This window comes from Hyaena hyaena, unplaced genomic scaffold, assembly GCF_003009895.1.
Source record: "Hyaena hyaena isolate Hyena2069 unplaced genomic scaffold, ASM300989v1 scaffold_645, whole genome shotgun sequence".
Taxonomy (NCBI): Eukaryota; Metazoa; Chordata; class Mammalia; order Carnivora; family Hyaenidae; genus Hyaena; species Hyaena hyaena.
Window position 1 is genome coordinate 795,944 of NW_024081272.1, and position 24,445 is coordinate 820,388.

General features: G+C 37.3%; 1 protein-coding gene across 7 annotated transcripts in view; it reads right to left on the minus strand.

The window, feature by feature from the left end:
* NEDD4 (NEDD4 E3 ubiquitin protein ligase) overlaps positions 1-24,445 on the minus strand; it is a 136,840-nt gene that overhangs the window by 66,706 nt on the left and 45,689 nt on the right. For 4 of the 7 annotated variants that reach the window (XM_039216562.1, XM_039216560.1, XM_039216561.1 and 1 more), the window contains exon 1: positions 6,537-8,096. In XM_039216562.1, coding sequence (XP_039072493.1) covers positions 6,537-8,096 — 1,560 coding nt within the window. Of the gene's footprint in view, positions 1-6,536; positions 8,097-9,681; positions 9,754-15,342; positions 15,397-24,445 lie in introns of those variants that run through there. The other 3 variants (XM_039216563.1, XM_039216566.1, XM_039216565.1) reach the window with 2 other exon arrangements.

Consider the following 24,445-nt stretch of genomic DNA (forward strand, 5'->3'; position numbering starts at 1 on the left):
ACATGGTTTCAATCAATAATAAGTCTAATGCCTACGTAGATTTTAAATTCTTTGCAAATTATTTTGGCCCTGGCCACAGTATACTTCTAGCTCTGCTTTATGTAAAACTGGGAGAAGGACTCATTGGATACTTCAACTACAAACTGTATTACTGTTGACATAAGAAAATGGTCTTCTCAAAGTATGTTTGAGAAATTAGCAGTGTTGATAGAACTTAGGAGCTTGTTAGAAATATGGTACTCTCAGACATCCCAGACCTATAGAACCAGAATCTGCATTTTAGGAAGATCTTCAGGAGATGTACACGCACGTGAAAATTTGAGAATTACTGGTCCAACTGACAACTTAAGGCATTTTCCAATTGCAATCTTCAAAGCATTAAAAGACAGAGTGCCAATAAAAGTGTGAGAGAAAGGGAAAAAAGGAAAGTAGTCTTGAATAGTATTATTTTAGCTATAACATAAAATGTTACACACTCAGCTTTTGTAAAGGGGGACAAAAGATTGACAAAAATCTGTTAAGAACGTTTCTTAACAAAGAACTGAATTTAAAGGCATTGTCCAAGGTACCACCAATATTCTTGATGTAAGTTGGTTTTTACTTAGTAATGTTTTTCTATTATGGCAAATCACAAAACGTTTCACAGTGTTATGGTTTTGTAACACACCTGAATCAAGAGAAAGCCTGATGTTCCCCCAACCTGCCACCCCCATAGATATCCTAGAGCCTAAATAGAAACATCATGGATTTACTTAGTCAAGATGTTCTTTGTTGTTACTGGCCCATGAATTTAACTACAAGCTGCATAAGCCAGCTACCTGCTTACCCTTTCACACGCTCAGATCTACTCTAGTTATAGCAAAGAAGTTTGGTTAAATCTAAGTGTAGGTGAAATTGCTTTCCTACAACTGTTCCCATGTTGAAAGTCTTCCCTAAAATATCTCACTGAACTGGGACAGATTTGCTCACCTCTTGTTTTGAAATGCTTTCTTATATTAGTAAGTGTCTGTCTTCATCTGACTATAGTCTTCTGGTCTCACACATGCCAAACAAAGAATAATGAACCACACCCTTGAGCAATACTTCAGGTATTTCCTGGATATGCTGACAAGATCATCGGTTCCCTTTCTTAGCACTCATTCACTCCTGCTAACCACCCTGCTAACCTCAACACACAGGCTAGCCACATGCAGGGACTCTGCCCAGCCCCTTCTGCCTGATCCTGGTCCTGGTTTCTCCCCGTCTCTCCAGTTCACTGTGATCAAATGTAAAGGTACAGTGAGTCTAGAAGAGTGAGTCCTCACAATGCCTAGGACATAGTGGGCTCCATATCCTGGAAGAAGCCTGTGACAGAAAGACAGAGATGCCTATTCTCCAATAGTTTGTAGCAACAAGCCTTCAACCCTGACTTACTTTCTCTGTGGAATCTCTGTTTTTGTTTTGTCTCCTTTTTGGTGGTAGAGAGAGTGATAAGAAAGTTAAGAATAACGCTGTTCAAAATGAGCTGTGACTATTCATAGGCAGCATCAAGTTTTCTCTTCTAATGTGTGAGTTCATCTCAGATTACTGGATCTCCATTTCTGGTTTCACTGCTCATATTCACTTATTCTGTGGTTCAAAGGTAAAAGAACAGAGAGCTATAAGCCCTTCCCTCTTCTAGAGAGCAGGCTACAATATTATCATGGACAGAGAATTTGTCTTGTGCATTTATATCCACCCAATACCATGTCTTCTGTATACCAGCCATTAAATATATATTGTGCCTACACTAACTCATGCCTGATTTATGACATCGAGCAAGGCTTTCTGCTTCCTTACCTATTTTATTCTTTCTTCAGCCAGGCTTTCATATTATCCTTCTGAACCCACTCTTGCTAAAGTCATGAAGGACCTCCTAACTACCACATTCAGTGGATGCAGAGGCTCTGTGGTACATACCATATGCTGCCCTCCTTGAATTTTCCCTTCCCTTGACTTCTGGGCTTCCCTGCTCTCCTGGCCTCTCTGTCCTCCAGTGGCTCTTTTCTTAGTCTCCTGATTATTCCATCTTCCACTGTCTTCCCAAAGTTGGTGGTCCCCAGAATTCTGATTTACCACTCCCTCTCAAGTCACTTTTATGCTTTTCAGTTCACCCTTACCTAAGGCCTTACCTATACTTGTAACTCCCAAGCTACATTTCCAACTCTCTCTTCTCTCCTGAGCCCAGATCCTGTATCTCAAATAGCTGTCTTGACAGCAGCACTATTGGGCCACCCTCTGAATACGTGAACCTAATAACGCATGATTTCTTCTTGGCCCTTCCAACCTGCCCTTCTCCTGGATTCTTTGTCTTAGTTCATGACATCACCATTCACCCAGTCATCCAAATTAAGAAACTTTGGTTCATTTATAATCCATGGTGTCATAAGAATTTATCACCTAAAAACATAAAAATGAGCACATTATGCGCTCTCAGATAAAGATTTCCATTGCCTAACTGTTCTCGGTTAGCCAGAGACATGCTGTTTTCTCTTCAGCATGAAGTACTGCACCCAATGAAAATCCAACCTGCTTCTAGTGTATCATCTCCTCCTCCATCCCTGTACTCCCTGTGCTTGACTCACACTGAACTATTTATGGTGTGACCCTTTCGTGCCTCTAGTCTTGCACGTGCAGCTGCTTCTGCCTAGAGCAATGATTCTAAACAGAGGTCAGTTTTGCCCCTAGTGGACACTTGGCAATATCTGAAGACTTATTTTGATTATTACCACTAGAGGAGAGGGGTGCTACTGGCATCTAGTGGGTAGAGGCCAGAGACGCTCCTGAACACCCTAAGGCACAAGGCAGCGCCTGCACAACAAAAAGTTTCCAGCCCAAAATGTCAACAGTGCTGAGACTGACAATCCTTGCTCTAGAATATCCTTGTTTTCTCTGCCTGGTGAACTCCAACTCACCTGCCAAGACTCAGCTCAAACGTCATTACCTCTGTGAAGCCTTCTCTACCAACCAGGACATCTCCAGACAAGTATTCTTGCATCTTTTTTTACTTTCTCATACACACCTCTGTTTTAGCACAGCACATATTAGACTGAATTTCTGCTTGTTTACCAGTGTGTCTCTATTACTAGCATGGGAGTTCCCTCAACTAGAGACTATATTTTATTATCTTTTATTCCCAGAGCTTGGGTGAATGCCTGGCAAATAGGAGGCACTCAGATGTGTGCTAGATGAATGGATTAAAGAAATCACATCTACGGAGAAGTACAAAGTGTTTCTGTAGCAAACAATTCAGCTCCCTGAACAACTCTGAAGTTAATATTACAGTTTCTCAGTTCTAAGAGCTATACATTTACAAGCATATATTTCTTACCAAATTTCTAGAACTGGTCATTCACAATGTTGCATCATGGTTTTAGAGTCAATGTTTATAAACCATATTGGATTTTATAAGAAAGATTAAGTGTTGTTCAAAATAAATTTAACCAAATGTTTCTAAATATTCTGGAGTTAATAAGGGCCGAGAAAATAATGGAATTCTAAAACAAATATATATTTAAAACACTTATTTTAGGAAGAACAATTAAATAAATTGTTGAAATGTCTTATCTTAAGATTAGTGTTAAAGGTTTTTGAAACAACTAAGACATGGTGTTTTTTTTTAAGTTCCACTACACTAGGCTAGAACAATTTACCACCCTACGATGAATCAAAACAAAATGAAGAAAAATTTTTATAACAAGAGAATAAAATGTAAAGCCAAAGTTTTGGATAAAACACGCAAATATGTGAAGAGTGGAGGACATGTACAAACTAGAGCAAAGTGCGAATGCATTTAAATAATAGGGTAACAAAATCTCTGAGCATCCTAACAACATAACATGGGGGATTTAGAAAACAACAGATAGCAAAAAATAAAATAATAATTGAGTAAACCATTATATAGAGTTTAGAAATATGAAGAGTAATTTTTGTAACTAGATAGAAACTGCTTCTTGACCGAGCTGACAAAATATTACACACTATGTTAAAATGTCAAATATCTACTTTCAGATCAAAAGTTATTATTTCAGAAAGTATATATAATAAACATATGCCAGTTATTGTTATGTTCTTTGATAGCAAATGAATAAACATTATCATGAAGACCACAAAGCCCCATTTTCATTTTATTGTAAACACAGAACAGAGTCCTGCTGCAGATACAGGAAAAAGCTCTCACTATATTTTAAAAATTAGCCATTAATGAGCTGTTATTATAGACAGCTAGAAACTGGATACTATGCTGCTAGAGACTGGTAGCTAAACACATAAGAAAAGAATTCGTAGACTCTCAGTGCTTTAGAAACCAGGGTCCCTGACCGAAGCAGTGATTTAATTTCACGGCTGCTCAGTACAGATAGCTGACATTACTAAATGCTACTCTAATATCAACTTGTTAAATGTGAATCCAGACTCAGCATATCAGAATACTAACCCAGACTAACTGGAGTCATGGGAAATATTTTGGGAGCTGTTTATTTATAAATGAGTTACAATATACCACTATAATTAGATTAATATATAATTATTGATAAACACAGGATTATTTCTAAAACCCCATTATTGTTGCCACTGCTAAGGTTAGAAAAACCAACACTAGCATTTTCCTCTTAAAACAAGCCTTTACCAATCAATTAGATCAATTTAGATCTAGTATACGTTGAATTTAATGTTCACTAGATTCCTTCCCAATACTTTTATAAAGAGTTGTTTCATAAACATTAAACGAAGGAACACTCTAAAGCTCTCCATGAAACTGCACACCTCTGAACTATTTATAATTCAATAATCCAACAAAAAAACAGAATCTGCACAAAGCGTGGCTGTCACAAAAAATATTTAAGTTAGCTTACCTAAATTAAATAAAACCAATAAAAGTGTGTATTTTTAGCTATGCAAAAGGCATTTAGTCACACTTTATTAAAAAACATTAAAAATACCCTTTTTCAAAAGCATCATTAATAAACTATATTACCATAAAAATCAACTATTTTAAGGTTATTTCTATAAATATATTTATTCATAAATATTTTGAAGTTAATTATTTCTCTCAGATTATTTCATTAAATGTAAAATAAGTTTATAAGGTATATTTTCAATTAGCAAATTATTTCATATGTTTCTTTATAGTGTCATTTCACTGCTTTCTTTTGATGGCAAAACAGTTTCATGGATTATAATCTCCCAAAAGTTGTTTTTAAGTTTTATAAATGAAATAATCCTAAAACATAGGTCAGAATTTGAAATCTGATCTTTATTCATCTTCAATAAAGTAGTTGCTTCTATTAACATCTGGGCATTGGGTAACAATAACTGTATTTATGAGATTTCAAAAGAGAGAAAACTATCAACTACTTGATATGTTATTTACCCAAGACTGTTTGACCAGAAGTTTAAAAAAATTTTTAATATAGATATTGAGTGTTATATAAACACAGATAAACAGATAAGGATTTCCTCACCCCTAAACTATTATGTATACTGTCATCTAGAATTGGTTTAGCCAGAATTTTTTAATTTCCTGGAATCTGGCAAGACTTTCCAAATACAGAAATTTAAAAAATCTACTTACTTAAGTTCAAATACTTTGGAAAATCTATTTAAGTTCAAATACTTTGGAAAGACTCGATTATACAAAGAAATGTTTTGGTTAAGATTCATTAGAGTTAAATTACTAATATAATAAACAAAATTATCAAAATAAAAAGTAATAAAGTAACTAGAAAAGTATGGGAAATGCCTGGCAGTTGAAACCAAATTCAAAAAATATAAAATTTGGAATTCAATATTGTTGAAAGACTGAGTTACATTTTAGAAGGCAGTCTTAACTGGTAGCTAAAGGAAAATCGGGTGGAAACAAAATTCCTGTGGTTAAGGCTATATACAAATGCAAAAGCCATTTATTTTTCCTCTGCTTTAAATATGCAGCATAATAGTTTTTATCAATGTTCTAATAAATATATATATTTTAGAGAAACATTTTCTCTGTGTTTATTTGCAACACTATCTTCACATTTTTATGTAGGCTTTTTATTGTTTAATCTTTTAAATAAGGATTCTACATTTTACTTAGTTTCACAATGATTAAGGAGGGGAGAATACCAAATGAACATTTTTTTTTTTCCAAATGAACATTTTTGAAAGTGGGCATAAAATTATGGAGTTAGATATTAAAATGCCATGTAACTGGAGGAAAAAATATACCAAGGTAAAAATGTTATGAAATAAATTATTATTTGAAGCTTGTTTTTATGCAACAGAAATGTATCATGGCCTAAATCACTTTGGAAAGTTTTTTTTTTTATGCATATTTTCAACACTGGTAAAATAACAAATAGAGTGATAAGCTATTGGAGTTTTTTCAGATTTACAAATACAAAGATTAGGACTATAAAACACTTGCTAGCTAAGGACCAGGGAAGTACATAAAACTGCTAAGTTAAAATAAATTTTAACCAAATAGTCCATAAAGCTTTTCTAGTATAAATTAACATTTACCAGGACCAAAGGAAACTTACCTTACAAGAATGCTTTAAAGAATTAGATAGTTCATTTGTGAAATCTCTGCTATTGTTTCTTGATAAATTATCAACTTTATCTTCATTTCCAGATGCAAACTTTATGAGTAATTGTGATGGTCCCCCCTTAGAACAATTGTGCTTAAGGCTGGATAAACAGGAAACATTTGGATAAGTTCCTCCCAATGAAATACTTCTTTGTAAAACAGCATGATTTTTGTTGATCTGTAAATTTGGTCTTTCCAACTGTCCATTGATATTTGCTTGGTAATCTGCATTTTGGGAGGATGGTAAACGTGCAGCTGTCCTATGCATAAGCTTACTGCACTCTGAATCAGAATTCAGCTTAATTTCTGACATCTCTGGTTTACAATCACCATTTGCTGTCTCGCAATCTAACGTAGTTGCTTTTTGTTGGGTGAAATGCACTGAAACGCAAGAATATCCTTCAGATGACTTTTCACAGATAGTCTGATTTGGACTGTTATTTGCAATAACAATTTTCTTTTGTAACGAGCCCTTCCTGTGAAGTGGTCGTATGTCTCTTACTTCTCCGGGAGTACAGATTGTTTTTGATAACCGAAGTCCATTGACAGCTGTTGAAAGAAATCCCTTAGCACTAGGACCATCTTCACTATGAGCAATTTCACTAGGAGAAATTATAAACTGGTGTGAAGTCTGATAGGATCCTTTGCTCGGAAGAATATCTGTACTTGTTGGAGAAGTCGGTGGGGTATTTGAAGGACTCCTTGGAAAAATGACTAAGGATGAGCAGCGTTTTAGTGGAATTTTCGAGTGTCTGCTCACTGGCAATTTCATAGTTTCTAGTCCGTGCTCCAAGTCATCCTGGACAAAGGGAACGGTACTTGGACTTCTTGAAAAAATTTCACAAGGAGTAGTATTCCTGTTTGGCACACTTCTGTTGAAGGTGTTGTCGGAAGATAAATTTCCACCAAGAAATGTATCATCAGTTGGTGGAAACGTATAACCACTGCTATCACTGATGATACTGTTTGCATAGGAACCACCACTTGTAATACTTGTGCATGATCCATAATCACTACCGTTGCTGCTGTAAGACCCATTCTCACTGGTAGAAAAGTTACTAAGGCTACTGCTGCGAAGGGCAGAACTGCCCACAAAGTTACCATCATTCACAGCATTAAGTTCATTATCAGCCACAGCACTGTTGTAAATGCCATCCTTCAAGACACACATAAATGAAGCATCATCACTATCAGCTAAGACATTGCTAGACTGAAGACATCCACTGTACCTTGTTGGCTGTAGTGAAATCTGCAGACAGCTGCTCTTTTTATTACCGTTTTCAGGTGAAGGAGCAGATGGTCTTTCCTGAGACTTAACGTTTTCCTGTATTAACGGAGCTAGTGCAGTCTGTCTAGAAGTCAGCTTCATTTGAACAACGTTAGATGTTGAAATCCGTGTTGGTCTTTTGAAGCACATGTGAACATTGCTATCCAGATCATCTCCAGAGGTCTCTGACAAAGGATAAGTATTGCTTCTTCTGGCTGCAAAGTGCAATCGTAAGCTTTGTGCCATTTGTTCTCATTTCCAAACATGTTAAGGACTGAAAGTCATAACAAAGATCTCTGTCGGGAGACAGGCTAGAAGCAGCTGCACTGCATCGAAGGAAAAAATCATTTGTGGTGCCTAAAAGAGCTCTTAAGCAGTAGTCTTTATCCTAAGTAAAATCTTAGATACCAGATATCATAGAAAGAAAAAGACGACCCATTCCTGAGACTGACGTTTCCAAATATTTTGAATCGCGTGTAGTCAAAATGCCTTCACTTACAAAGCACTTGATTTCCAGCGACCTTTAAGCTGAGCTCAGCTGCAGCACACTGCCTCAAACACTGCCAACCTTGTTTCAATTATACCTTCTCCAATTTGCATGAATGAGTAACACAAGAACAACAATCTTCTAGCATTTCAAGTTGAAACAGTATTTTTTCACTCCAGCTCTACTAAATGAACATTTAACTATGTGAATCACGGTGCCTATACTTTCTCCAGCACAGTTTGACCACTAATATTTTTACCCATAAGGATAGAATTACAGGAAGTTGGTAGGAATGAAACCCCATGTAATTGAGTATCAAATCAAGGACTGAATTTCCAAATAGTAGCCAGAGTAGGGAATCTCGTTGTGTCAGTTGATGTAGAAAGGCATATATTCCATTAAGTTTTTTAATCAGTAAATTCAAACAGTTGTATAAATTTGGAAATACCAAAATTTGGGAGGTGAATTAAAACTCTAGCATTAAATCAAACAGATAAATATTTTAGCCTACAAAACCCTACTTATAAAAAGTGAAAGCTTAAGGATAGCAATACAAAATTAGCCTAGTAATACTATTGAAAAATTGAGCATAGGTCTGAGAAAGAAAGGTTTAAGAGAAGCTGTCACCAAGCATTTTCTCCTGTAATTTTAAGGCTTTTTCCAGCCAAGTAGTACAGTCTTTAAATGATGCCATTTATATTTTGACTATTAAAACTCTGCCAAGAAATAGCCTAAGCAAACATTCCATTAAAAATATATGCAGATTAGACAGAAAAACTATACCCCAATATAGTTTGAGCACACAAGATATTTTATTCCACTGTCTCTGCAATTCATTCACTTAAGAGAGTGTTGTGGTAAGTAAAGAAGTCTAAAAAGGATTTAACACATCAAATAAACATATCTCAATGCCAATTCTGTTCTGAAAACTCTAAGAGCTCTTTGCTGGCCTCTACTGGTGTATTGAAACAATCCATGTAGCTGTTTGATATCTAGAGAGAAATACAAACCATGCTGCATATTTCTTTGTATAAACAAAGTCCATACTTGTTTACATTTTTGAGTACTAGTGTTGCCCTTGAGGTGGAATTACTTACTACTGCTGATAAAGCTCCCACAGTACAGAACAGTAGACTGTTTGTCCTCCAAGAGCTTGTGATTTTGTATATATATTTTTTTCTGCTTTGTATTTATTTAACCTTTACTTTATTTTCAGTTTACTGGGTAATAAAAGTTTAATATTTTAATTTCTCCCCCAAATGCCGTAGACCAAGTATGGCATTCTACTTGAAAGAAACAAAGTTATTTTTAAATAATACTCTAGGGTATATTTAAACCCCTTACCTGAATTTTATAGCTGGAACTCCAGTAATAAATATATACTGGCTCATTCATAGGAAAGTAAAAAGTAAAAGAGTTCAGTTGTTTACACCACATGGTACTACACCCAAGTTGTATTTTTCTAAGTAAGATTTTTTCCTAAGTAAAAACAAATATGTAAAACATATGCTTGCACTTTGTTTAAAAAAGAAAACGCTTTAAGATAGATCTGTTCTCAATCACAGTCTTCTAAACAGTATTTTTAATCAATTGAGATATGATAAAATAGAAATATGGAATTTATGAAATTATATTTCTGACTAAAATGATACAGCACTATGTTTTAGAGTGTGTACAATAATTGCAAACTTAGCAATAAAAGTATTAGGTTACTTTTATATAATCTATCTCCTTTACGATTTTACGGACTACAGTAAATATTCCCTTATAATCCTCTCTCTTTATAGTAGGAAGAGTCCTAATCTTTTCACTTTGCCTTCAAATGACTTCAGCTTTTCTTCTTGAATTAAGCTAAGGGTCTCATAGCTCAAAGAATGAAGAAATTCTAATAGGCTAATTAATAGGATCTAACTGCTTGTGCCTGTGGCCTAAAACTTCTAGTTAATAGGCAAAACTCTGGTTGTTGATATAAAATAATGAACTTCACGTATTTGGCTAGATAAATGTTTTCTCTTTGGTAAGCTTCACTAGAAGCATCAGTTTCGTGTCCCCAAACTAGGTATCAAGCTTCCAGACTGTCACCACACGTTTCTTCTGACTTTTCTGGGCTCATGCTGGGCACCAAGAAAGCACTAAGTAACACCAGAGAGGAGATTAAATGGACAGGTGGATGGTCACCACACTTACTCTGAGTGCCTAATGCTTCCTTTGGGAACTTTTTAAAAAGTTGATCCAGGGGCTCCTGGATGGCTCAGTCGGTTAAGTATCTGATTCTTGATTTCAGCTCAAGTCATGATCTCACCATCGTGAGTTTGAGCCCTGTATCAGGCTCTGGGCTCATAGTGCAGAGCCTGCTTTGGATCCTCTGTCTCCTGTTCTCCGCCTCTCCCTCACCCTCCTCCCCTTAAAAATAAATAAGTGTTAAAAACAAAAACCAAAAACAAACCTTGATCCAGCTATTAGTTCTAAAGAAATACTGAAAAGCACCACAGCTGGACAAGAAAGAATGATGATTGAAATTTTTCAAAGAGGGGGCTTCAGATAAGGGAAAGTTAGGTGAGAGTGATATGCACTCTCCAGCCTGCCAGTCTGAGTTTAAACTGTAGAGGGGCTGAAGAGTTTGCATTGCTGGCTCTGGGCTGGGATTGTACAGGATCTGTACCACCATTATAGCAGTTCATTGGAGAGCCCGGGGTAAAGTGTAGCCCCTTGGCCAAACAGATTCCAAAAGAGGAGCATCAATTCCAAAAGAGGAGGTAGGGAGTGCTCACACACTCATCAGTGTGAATTTGTGCAAGTCCTGGAGAATTTCATACTCTGGAATGAAATGGATAATGTCTTAGGATTAGACTGAAACTCAGGACCCAACATTCTGAAATGTTTGGTTATTGATTGTCTACACAGAAAATAATGTGATTAAATGTCAGGGATAGACTTTGGATAACACTAATCATTGTTTAGAACTTTGAAGGCCACTTTGGAATCTATGTCTCCTTCTCTCTCTGCCCCTCCCCCACTTGCTCTTTGGCTCTCAAAAATAAATGTTAAGAAAAATTAAAAAAAAAAAAAAGAACTTTGAAGGCCGAAGTCCACTGTGATAATTAATTATATGTGTCAACTTGGCTGGGCTCCTTTGCCCAATTATTTGGTCAAACAGCAGGCTAGATGTTGCTATGAAGGTATGTTTCAGATGTGATTAACATTTAATTCATTGGGTGCCTGGGTGGCTCAGTGGGTTAAGTGTCTGGCTTTGGCTCAGGTCATGATCTCATAGTTCACAAGTTCGAGGCCCGAGCCAAGGCCTGAGGTGTCAGCACAGAGCTCAGAGCCTGAAGCCTGCTTCAGATTTTGTGTCTCCCTCTCTCTCTGCCCCTCCCTCTCTTGCACTCAGTCTCTCTCTCTCAAAAATAAATAAACATTAAAAAATTTAAAAAAAAATTTAATTCAGTAAATTTTGACTAAAGCAGATCTCTTCCATAATGTGGTGGGCCTCATGCTAGAGCTAAAGGCCTTAAAGAGCAAAGACAGGTTTCCTGAAGAAGAAGCAACCGGACTTCAAGATTACAACATAGAAACCCTGCCCAAGTTTCCAGCTTGCTCTCCTGCCCTATGGGCTTCAGATTCAAGACTGTGACATCAACTCTTACCAGAATATTCAACCTGTTAGCCCTGCTACAGATTTCAGACTTGCCAGAAACCACATGACCTGATCACAATTACATGATCCAGTTCCTTAAAATAAATCTGAAGCCAACTACAGATTCCAAACTTGCCAGAAACCACATGACCCAATTACAATCACATGATCCAGTTCCTTAAAATAAATTTGAAGCAGGCTCCAGGCTCTGAGCTGTCAGCACAGAGCCTGATGCAAGGCTCGATAGAACTCACAAATGGTGAGATGATAACTTGAGCTGGAGTCAGACGCTCAACTGACTGAGCCACTCAGGCGCCCAAGCCTACTCTTTTTCAAAACAAGTATCATTTATATGACAAACATTTTCCACAGGACTAGAAATTATTTCTGCTTAAGATTTTATCTGTGCTCTTTGCTGCACATTTCCAAAGAGTATATGCTAGGAAAAGGATATGTTCTTAATTTCATTGTGAATGCTACAGGAGAACAAACATAAATGACATTTACAGTAGCACAGGACATTTACTGCTATGCAATCAAGCCTGTTACTCTACCAGTGGTTATAGTTTCTATGACATCTCAGGTGATAGGTATGCTTCAATTATCTGCTAGGACTAACAAAAAATTGGGGCACCTGGGTGGCTCCATCAGTTAAGCGTCTGACTTCGGCTCAGGTCATGATATCATGGTTTGTGGGTTCGAGCCCCACAGCAGGCTCTGTGCTGAAAGCTAGATCAGAGCTGGAGCCTGCTTCGGATTCTGTATCTCCCGCTCTCTCTGACCCTCCCCTGCTCACACTTCTCTCTCTCTCAGAAATAAATTTAAGGGGCGCCTGGGTGGCTTAGTCGGTTAAGCGTCCGGCTTTCGCTTAGGTCATGATCTCGCGGTTCGTGGGTTCGAGCCCCGCGTCCGGCTCTGTGCTGACTGCCAGCCCGGAGCCTGGAGCCTGTTTCGGAGTCTGTGTCTCCCTCTCTCTGACCCTCCCCTGCTCACGCTGTCTGTCTCTCTCTCCTAGAAATAAATAAAAATATTTAAAAAAATAAATAAATAAATAAATAAATTTAAAAAAAAGAAAAAAACAAATCAGAGGATTAGAATGACACACACCACCCTGTTCTAATTATTTCCCTCTCCCTTTTCCTAGTAAAGTCAGCTTCTTAGAAAAGTTCTATTTCTAATGCAGAGCAGAGTATCCAACACAGTTGATATACTAAATGGCATATCTTAGTTAACATATCACAGAGGAATGTGTTCAGTGATGCTACTTTAATAAATTGAAAAATATGCAAAAGGAAATTACACTCTTGGATACATATATATGATAAATAATTTTTAAGGTGAAGAAATGACAAGCACAATATTCAGGACAGTGTCTACTAAGTGTGGGGAAAGTAAAGGAGATGTGATTGGGGATAGGAAGTGGGGGTTGTAGAGTTTGGTAATGTTCTAGTCATAAGTGCACAGATATTTGTCTAATTATTTTTAAAAAGAATTACATTATAACACTTTTCTATATGTTTATTTTATGATTTATAAAATACAAATACTAAATTCCATCTGATCCCATCTAGAAGGAAAACAAATCTGTAGAGACAGAGGGGAAAAAATTTCTATTCTATAGAAAAACAAAAACAGAAAACAAAAAGTTCTGCATATGACCATATCTGATAAGCCTTCAACATCTGTCATGTCACTCAGCCTTAAGGAGTCAGATTACAGTTAGTGGTAAGTCTCCTTCCTTTGGACACCCTTTTGCTTATTATAATGCTAATTAATATATTTTATTTTCAGCATCTTCCATTAGTAGCACAGTTATTCTTTGAGGGGAAAAAAACATGTTATGTAGTCCAACACTAAAAACAAATTTTAAAAACCCAGTTTTTTGGTTAGCTAAGAAGTGAACATTTCTTTTTTGGCACTTCTGTTTTTTTTTTTTTAATGTTTTTTTTATTTATTTGTAGGAGAGAGAGAGACAGCGCGAGCAGGGGAGGGTCAGAGAGAGAGGGAGTCACAGACTGAAACAGGCTCCAGGCTCTGAGCTGGCAGTCAGCACAGAGCCCGACGCGGGGCTCGAACCCACGAACCGCGAGATCATGACCTAAGCGAAAGTCGGACGCTTAACCGACTAAGCCACCCAGGCGCCCCTTGGCGCTTCTGTTTAACAACTCATATGCCTTGAATACAAAACACTGTTCTTATATTTTTATGTTCAAATTTTACAGATTTAAAATATACATGTAGGATGCTTAAAAGAAGATTTAGGGGTGCCTGGGTGGCTCAGTCAGTTCAGCATCCGACTTTGGCTCAGGACAGGATCTCACAGTTTCTAAGTTGGAGCCCCATATCAGGCTCTCTGCTGCTAGCATGGAGCCTGCTTCAGATGCTGTCTCTCTCTGTCTCTCTGCCCCTCCCCTGCGTGTTCTCTCTCTCTTAAAAATAACTGTACATTAAACATTTTTCTTAATTAAAAAAATTTAATTATACAGTTTATTTATTTGTGAGTCAGAGAGACAGAGCATGAGTGGGGGAGGGACAGAGAGACAGGGAGACACAGAATCTGAAACAGACTCCAGGTTCTGAGCTGTCAGCACAGAACCTGATGTGGGGTTCCAACCCACTAACGGGGAGGTCATGACCTGAGCCGAAGTCGACGCTTAACTGAATGAACCACCCAGGCTCCCCTAAAAATTTTTTAAAAGGATGCTAAGAAGAAGATGTAAAATAGTACTCCTAAGAGACAAAAATAGGAAAAGGATAGGACTTCAAGATAGTCTTTAGCAAATGAGGAATCAGAACTATCATTTCATAAACAGAAAATCAGGTTTAACTTTGCCTTTTTTTTCCTTTGCCTCTCTAAGAGCTTGCAGTCCTTCAGGGGCTTTATCAGTGTAAGGAGGACAATCTCCTCTGCAGAAGATGGGGAGAAGAAAGTGGATGGGGCGTGTAAATAGATACAAGTAACGGAAGAAATCCACTGCAAGCTGGAGGTACAGGTGCAGCCGCTCGGGGAGAAGTTTCCCGGAGTCTGTGCATACCCATCAGGCCATGCAGGAGGAGCATGAGGGAAGGCAAGACCAAGTGGCCAGCTTTCCTGCCATCCCATCACTTGGCACAACAGATCTTGAGTAAGACCACAATCTGTTAAGAATTGTCAATCAACAGAGGTGCCTGGGAGGAGAATGGAAGGGTAGAAAGTGGCACCAGGAAGGGGGTGGGGGGGGGGGAATGTATCCACCTCTCCATTTTGCCCAGAGCTTCCATAATGACCCCCAGTCATCTCTCACATCACAGATTCCCAGTGCACGTCCTCTGCTCTACTGACATATATACCCTGGCTTCACATTTCAAACTAGTACAACATAACTTACCAATCGATTTTCATCAAATACTTCAAAGAGGAGCCGGTGCTGCTGAGGATGGACCTAAGTAAGAAAAACACAACCTTTCTTTAAAAACAAGTGAACATTAATCCACACACAGACTCTGAGACATAAAGCTTGAAAATGTTGCCATTTAGGTGTATTTTCAATTATAGGAGACACTTACTACAAAAGCAGACCAATTCTATGTCACCCATTTTCTAATAGCTTTACTGTAACAATGAAGCAAGCGGATTTGGGGCTTATTTTTACATTTTTTCTAAAATAGAATAAAACAAAAAAAATAAAATGTCAAAAAATTTAAATGTTTGCAAGTACTTAAAAATATACATTATAGGAGTGCTTAGGGGGCTCAGTCAGTTGAGTGAGGCTCAGGTCATGATCTCATTTTTCTTGAATTAGAGCCCCACATCAGGCTCTACACTGACAGTGCAGATCCTCTTTGGGATTCTCTCTCTCCCTCTATCTCTGCCCCTCCCCTGTGTACGCTCACTCGCTCTCTTTCTCTCTCTCAAAATGAATAAATAAACTTAAAAAATATATGAGTTCTGTTTTAACTTGTTATCAATTTTATTTACTGACTTCTCATTTGTCAAGGTAAAACTACCCAAAGTGGCTACTGATTTTATGGAAGCCAGTTTTCTGAATCCTTTTTAGTACTACCTTTATAGAACCATTTGTTGCTTCTACTACAAAGACACAAGCAGTCAAAAAGTATACACTGAGTTTTCACTCACAGTATAAGCAAAAATGTGCAGTATTTTATTGTTCAAAGCTGATGCTTTCGTGTTTGTTGAAATATTTCGACATCAAGTTAGTATCTACTAAATATCAAATACAAAGAAAATCTTTAATGTTTTTTATACCAAAGGTTAAGATAACATACAAAAATTTCTCAAATTTAAATTGATTTTTTCCGTATGATAAACATATTACATTAAACACTGTGATTTAAACACTGAGAACATAATCTTAATTTTATCTGCAGCAATGTGCCCAGGGACACCACACTGTGCAACTCTTCAAGGAGAGAGGCATTACTTTTTTAAAACTGAAGTATAGGATACATTCAGTTAAGTATAAAATTTACTAACCTTAAATACACAGCCTGATGACCTTTTTTCTAAGAATTATCAAGAGGTAGAATTTTTATTTTAATCTAGCAGACTAATTTCAAATTAAATGCTCTTAATCACTAAGTTATACAGACTCTCAAAGTAAAAACCAAAAAAAAAACCAAAAAAAAAACCATCTGAGGTAAATGATACAAAAAGAAAACAAGTAATTGTATTAATATTAAAAAAAAGCATTTCAAAGGAGAAAGCATTAGGTAGGACTACAGGTTTAATCCATATCATTTAGTCTTTACAATGAAGATGCAACTGCAATAAACATACAAAAATGCCATTAAAGGGCACCTGGGTAGCTGAGTCAGTTGATTAGAGTCCAACTCTTGATTTTGGCTCAGGTCATGATCCCAGGGTCATGAGGTCAAGACCTGAGTAGGGCTCCAAGCTAAGCATGGAGACTGCTTAGGATTCTCTGTCTCTGTCCGTCTCTCTCTCTCTCTCTCTCTCTCTCTCTCAAAATAAATAAATAAATAAAATTTAAATACCATTAAAATATACAAAATACATACTAGTAAAAAGAATGAATTATTAAAAGTAAATGCGGTCTTTATTTTTGAAATTCTCATCGAAGTCTGTTTAGAGCCAGATATATTAAGTACTCCAATGGCAAGTTAACAAAGGTTGCATTTATTGATGTTAGGCAGCAAAGTTTGATACGCATTTATTAGATCAACTTTATTAGTTCATTTACTTGGATTCTCTTCATTCTTACCAATTTTTTTTCAGTTATGTTTCTATTTTTCTTAGTACTTTTCATGAAGTACTATTTGGTCCATTAAGTATTCAATTTGGCCCACTGAAATTTTTAAAAAATTTTAATTCCAGTATAGTTAACATACAGTGTTATATTAGTTTCAGGTGTAAAATACAGTGATTTAACAATTCTATACATTACTCACTGCTCATCACAATAAGGGTAATTTAAATCCCTTTCACCTATTTCAACCATCCTCTCACTTACCTTCCCTCTGGTAATCATAAGTTTGTTCTCTATATTTAAGAGTCTGTTTTTCTTTTTTTTTTTAATGTTTTTTTTTTCTAGGAGAGAGAGAGAGAGAGACAGTGTGAGCAGGGGAGGGTCAGAGAGAGAGGGAGTCACAGACTCTGAAACAGGCTCCAGGCTCTGAGCTGGCAGTCAACACAGAGCCCGATGCGCGGCTCGAACCCACGAACCGCAAGATCATGACCTAAGGGAAAGTCAGACGCTTAACGGACTAAGCCACTCAGGCGCCCTGAGTCTGTTTTTCTTATTTCAGCTAACATCTTCTTTATTTTTTAATTTTTCTAAAATTTTTATTTAAATTTTAGTTAACATACACTGCAATATTGGTTTCAGGAGTAGAATTCAGTGATTCTTCACTTACATATCACACCCAGTGCTCATCACAAGTGCCCTCCTTAGGACCCATCATCCATCTAGCCTATCTCCCACCCACCTCTCTCCTTCAACCTATAATTTGTTCTCTATCTTTAAGAGTCTTAAGAGTCTGTTTTTCTGTTTTATTTTTTGGTTAATTTGTTTTGTTTCTTAAATTCCATCTCTGAGTGAAATCATATGGTATTTGTCTTTCTCTGACTCATTTACTTCACTTTGCATTATACTGTCTAGATCCATCCATGTTGCAAATGGCAAGGTTTCATTCTTTTTTATGGCTGAAAATATTCCATTATATAATATATACACACACACACCACATCTTCTTTATCTACTCCTCTATTGGTAGACACTTGGGTTGCTTCCATATTTTGGCTACTGTAAATATGCCGCAGTAATCACACGGGTATATATATCTTTTAGAACTAATGTTTTCATATTCTTTGCGTAAATTCCCAGTAGTGAAATGAATGGGTCATATGGTAATTCTATTTCTACTTTGAGGAAATTCCATACTGTTTTCCACAGAGGCTGCACCAGTTTGCATTCCCACCAACAGTGCATAAGGGTTCCTCTTTCTCCACATCCTCATCAACACTTGTTGTTTCTTGTGTTGTTGACTTTAGTCATTCTGATAAGTGTGAGATGACATCTCATTGTGGTTTTGATTTGCATTTTCCTGATGATTAGTGATGTTGAGCATCTTAACGTGTGTCTGTAGGCCACAGCCTGATGACTTTTTGATTTACAGATACTGTGTCATCATCACCTAGATCAAAACACTGAATGCTCCAGCGTACTTTATATATTGTTTTCTCTAAAAACACCCAGGGACGAAGAGGCTGATCTACTGACAGTCATTTGATGGGGCTTCTGGGAGAGCTCTTTAAATAGGGCTGACTCAGCTGGGAGAGATGTCCCTTTTGCCCCTTGCATGTCTCTTCCTGTCTTGGTTAGGACAGCTGGCTATCTTATAGTCACACTGTGACCATGGAGCAACTATGGGAATGGGAGCTCCAATCAAGAGTGAGATACTATGGGATTAGAAAAGTAGTATAAGACAATAATCTTTTTTAAGAAGATGTAGGGGAATTTGGGGAGAAGATGAAACTTGAGCTGAAATTTCAATGTTGGGAAGAATTTGAATAAGAAAATATAGAGAACATTCACAGCAAGGAGATCACATTGAGAAAGACATGGGGCAGAATGAGCATGCTCTAAGGAAATCAAACTGATAACAACATTTTTGTATTAGAAAATGGCAGGGGTGCCTGGATGGCTCAGTTGGTTAAGCATACAACTCTTGGTTTCAGCTCAGATTATTATCTCACGGTTCATGAGGTTGAGCCCTGTGTTGGGCTCTGTCCTGGCAGTGCAGAGCCTGCTTGAGATTCTCTTTCTCTCTCTCTCTCTCTCTCTCTCTCCCCCTCTCTTTCTGCCCCTCCTCTGTTCATGTTGTCTTTCTCTCTCTCTCAAAATAAATACATAAATTTTAAAAAGAAAGAAAGTGGCAAAAAATTTTTGATTAGTTAGGCTAGAGCCAGGCTGAGGGCACTAAAATACAAAAAGGGAGTCAGGACTTGATTGGTGGGAAAGAAAATGAAACATTCAAAGGAAAAATGACATGACGTAGGTCATACAAAAATATTATTTTGTCAGTGATACACAAAATAAATTGGGCTGAAGAGAAACCCTGTGGGGAATTGTTGCTCCAGTGATTCAAGCATGAAGTGTATATGAGCACTTTGCCTGAGGCAATCCCAGTGAGAGTAGGAAGGGAGAAAGGCCAGGAAAAACATTTTGAGGGAAAAAAATAAAAAGTCTGTGTCTATCAAAGTACCTGGTGGATAATGCAGATGTTTGTGGAATATTGCTAAGAAAATAGGTATCAGGTCTGATCTAATCAGGTCTCTGCTGTCCTGGTTTAGCATTTAACTAATAGCTACCTAACACGATTCTCTATCTCAAGTATCTTATCTTTTTAATCTCTCTTTCCTATATAACTGGAATGACTTACCTAAATGACTGTTTAGGCTATCTTTACTGCCCTACTCAAAAGGTGTTCCCAGTGGCCCAAAGAATGAAATCCAAATGACTGAGCATGGAATGATCCCTTATGTTCTGAGTCCAATTTGCCTTTCAAGCCATTTCTCCTACAACCATCCCCTTGCTGAAAGATATACATATACCAGTAAACAGAGCAGAAGAAGTTGAAAATTCAAAACAATGCAGATTGTTGAAGCAAGAGGGCAATTGCCCCAATGAGACCACGTTCGAATAGCACTTTACTCTCCAAATGGTATACACACAGATACACACACTTATCACAGAGTTTCTCTTTGTGCCTGATTTCACGGGTTTCGCAAAAATGCAACCACCAGTTTTAATATACAAAACTTAAATGGTAACTAAAAATGTAACATGTAATTGTTTAATGTTTATGCCCTTAAAAAAATTTTTTTATATTTGTTTATTTTTGAGAGACAGAGTAAGATAGAGCATGAGTGGAGGAGGGGCAAAGAGAGAAGGAGACACAGAATCCGAAACAGGCTCCAGGCTCTGAGCAAGCATTCAGAGCCTGACGTGGGGCTCGAACCCACGAACCATGAGATCATGACCTGAGCCAAGTTGGATGCTCAGGTGACTGAGCCACTCAGGCACCCTGTTTATGCCTTTTATGTATGGAAGCAATAGGTTATTTTTCTATTGTATCACTGTTAACTATGATTAGATTATCAGAGATCACAGATAAATACACAGAAAAGCTGTCGCTGAAGGAAAAAGAAATGATTTGGGAAACAAAAGAAAACACTCAAAAAATGTAAGGAGAACTATCTGGGAAAGTTTTGAATCCATCAAGCAAAATTAGGATACTAGAAAAAGGGAACAACTGGAGAACAAGAGGCGTTGAAATTAAAAACCACTGTTGAGGGGCGCCTGGGTGGCTCAGTCGGTTGGGTGTTCAATTCTTGATTTTGGCTCAGGTCATGATCTCACAAGTTGTGGGATCCAGCCATGCTGACAGTGCAGAGCCTGCCTGGGATTCTCTCTCTCCTTTCTCTCTCTGCACCCCTCCTCTGCCCCCCCCCAAATAAATAACTAAATATGCTTTAAAAATGACCGTTGAATTCAAATATAAGCAACCTAACGTACATTTGCAAAGGTCTCTCAAAATGTAGAACAAAAAGCTAAGTAAGAGAGAAAATAAAAAACAGGATTATTTGAATCCTCTTTCAATGAAAGAATTCAGAGAAAGAATTAAATTCTAACAAGTGGAAATTGAGAAAACTATGTGAGCCAAGTCCAGCCAGCCACCTGCTTCTTTTTGTTTTCTTAAACAGCCCAGGAGATAAGAATTTTTAAAATATTTAAAATGGTTGCCTCTTAAATGGATATGTAGGTAGCTTGAAAATACTCAATTTTTGCCTCTAGACCCATAAACCTAAAATATTTACTATCTGTCTCTCATTTTAAAAAAGTTTGCTGACCCCTTTCCTAAGACATTCACTGTATGTTATCTATTAATTTCTATCCTATATAACTAGCACAGAAGTGGATAAGACCCTCCTTGAAAGGTATAAGAAAACACACACCATTTTCTGTGTTCTGTGGTTCACATGAGGAATTATGGTTGAGAAAGTATCAATCTAGGTGACTCTACATCCAACCAGTTGGAATCCACAAAATAATAATACAGAGAGAAGAAAATCTTTAAAGAAATTATTTACACAAAATTTTTCAGAGCTGAAGGGGAACAGTAGTGTTTAAATTGAAATGCTTTCCAAAGGCCCAGCCCAATAATGGATTTTTTTTAATATTTATATTTATTTTTCAGAGAGACAGATTGACGGAGTGAAAGCAGCGGCAGCAGGGGCAGAGAGAGAGGGAGACAGAGTCTGAAGTAGGCCCCAGGCTCTGAGCTAGCAGCCCAGAGTCCAATGCGGGGCTTGAACCCACGAACCGTGAGATCATGACCTGAGCTTAACTGACTGAGCCACCCAGGTGCCCCCAATAACGGATTTTTAAAACTGTATGCAGAAGGCATATCACTGTGAAATTTTAAAACATTAGGATAAAGATAACTGTCAAATGTTTCAGAGAAAAAGAACCACCCCCAAAGGAACTAGAATCAGACTTTTCAACAGCAACACGCTGCTCAACAGTGTCATCATGAGGCCACGCCTTCAAGTTTCTGAGGAAAAATTATTTTCAACCTAGCATCCCATGAGGGGCCAAACTATCGGCTAAACATAAGCTGGCTATTTACTCATCTGTCATAGCTTGAAGTCAGTTTGGGACATGGATGTGCAGGCTATTCAACAATATGGGAAAAAAGGCCAGAATAATAAACAACAGTTAAAAAGTGGTTTCTCCTGGGAAGCAGGGATAGGGGGAGAGACGTTGGGGCTCTCAAGTCTATCACTTTCCATCATAAGCCCCTTTACACTACCTCATTTTTTTAAATATTTTTTTTTACATTTATTTATTTTTGAGAGGCAGAGACAGAGAACGAGTAGGGGAGGGGCAGAGAGAAAGGGAGACAGAGAATCTGAGGTAAGCTCCAGGTTCTAAGCATACTGTCAACATACAGCCCAAAGCAGCGCTTGAACTCATGAACTTTGAGATCATGACCTGAGCCGAAGTCAGTCGCTCACCCGACTGAGCCATCCAGGCACCCCCATAGTATCTCATTTTAAAGCTATGTTTGAATTCTTTGATGAAATCATCTCTTTAATTTATTAAAATAGGAGTAAAGCTGTGGTCACAAAAAATAGTTTATAGGGTCATATTTAAGGAAAGGTAAAAGCAGGAGAAACAAAAATTAAAGTGCTGGTGATAGGTTTTTTTGAAAAACAAAGTAAGCATGTAGGTCTATAAATACATAAAACAGTAGAGAAAAAAGTTTGCCAGAAAAGTAACCAAATTTTTTCAAAGAACAACAAAGGTACTGATAAGTGTCAATTTACTCTACAGGGTTCATAAAGAATCTGAAGTAATGTTCCTGGAAATTCTACAAGTAGATGCATGAAAAGGCAATGCACATACATTTTTAAAAAGCAGCTTTATTAAGATATATTTCACATACCACACAATTGACCCATTGAAAATGTACAATTTAATGGTTTTTAGTATTTTCATAGTGTGCAACTACTGTCACAATTTTAGAACATTTTCATTACCTTAGGAAAACCTCATGCCCTTTAGCAGTCACCCCTAATTTCTCCTCCACAGCCTCAATCTCAGGCAGCCTCCAATCTACTTTCTGTCTCTCTAAATTCACCTATTCTAGACCGTTCACATGAATAGAATGATATAACATGTGATCTTTTGTAATTGGTTTCTTGCTGCTTTTTCGAGGTTTACCTATTTTGCAGCATGTTGTCAGTACTTTACTTCTTTTTACAGCTGAAAAATATCCCATTGCCTGCATATACCCCATTTTGTGTATCCATTCATCTGTCAATGGACATTTGGGCTGTTTCCACTTTTTGACTATAATGATTAATGATGTTATGAACATTCATGTGAAAATTTTTGTGTGGACATATGATATTAGTACATTTTAAAATAAAACTATGTAGGGGTCCCTGGGTGGTTCCATGGGTCGGTCAAGCACCCAACTCTTGATTTCAGCTCAGGTCATGATCTCAAGGTTTGTGGGTTTGAGCCCACATCAGGCTCTGTGCTGGCAGCGTGGAGCCTGCTTGGGATTCTCTCTTTGCCCGTTCCCCACTGGCTCTGGCTCTCTCTCTCTCTCTTTTAAAATAAATAAATAAACTAAAAAATGTTTTAAACAAACCTGTTAAATGAATTAGACAGATATTTTTACAAGCCTACAGCATTATATAAATAGAAAGTATCTTGGCACTTTTATTTACATTTTTATGTCTTTCTACTTTATATAGCAATTTTCATCAACAAATATAAAAATAAATTATACATAGTCATGGGAGGGAATCTAAACAGTAAAAAAGATACATAGTGAACAATAAATCACTCTCGTATCCTTGTCCCACTCTCAGAGAAAACACTGCGCTTTCTTAGGTCTTTCCAGAAGTATTATATGCAAATACCAGCATATGAGAAAGCATTTTTTTTGTTTCTGTTTTAACACAAATAGGTCTATCACACACACAATGTTCTGTGCCTTGGCTCCTTCATTTAGCATATTTTGAAACTAATGCCTTATTAATACATACACATCTGTTTCTTTTTAAATAGCTGATGAAGGTTTCATTGTATGGCTGTACCATCATTTACTTAGTGCTTTATTAACGGGGTCTCCTCCATTTCTTCCTAGCTAACAGGATTCTGATTTTAATTAAATAGTGGATGACACTTTATTAATGGGGTCTACTCCATTTCTTCCTAGCTAACAGGATTCTGATTTTATTCAAATAGTGGATGACAATGTGTGTCAGGGATAGATGGCGACTCCCCATTCCCAGGGGCTGAACCCTGATTCCTCTAAGCCTCGTGGTAATTCTATTCTCCTTACCGAAGACTGGGTTAGAAATACATATAGGACACAATTCTAGCCCATGAGATGAGAATTAAAGTCTCTTGGGGGGATCTTTTGGAAAGG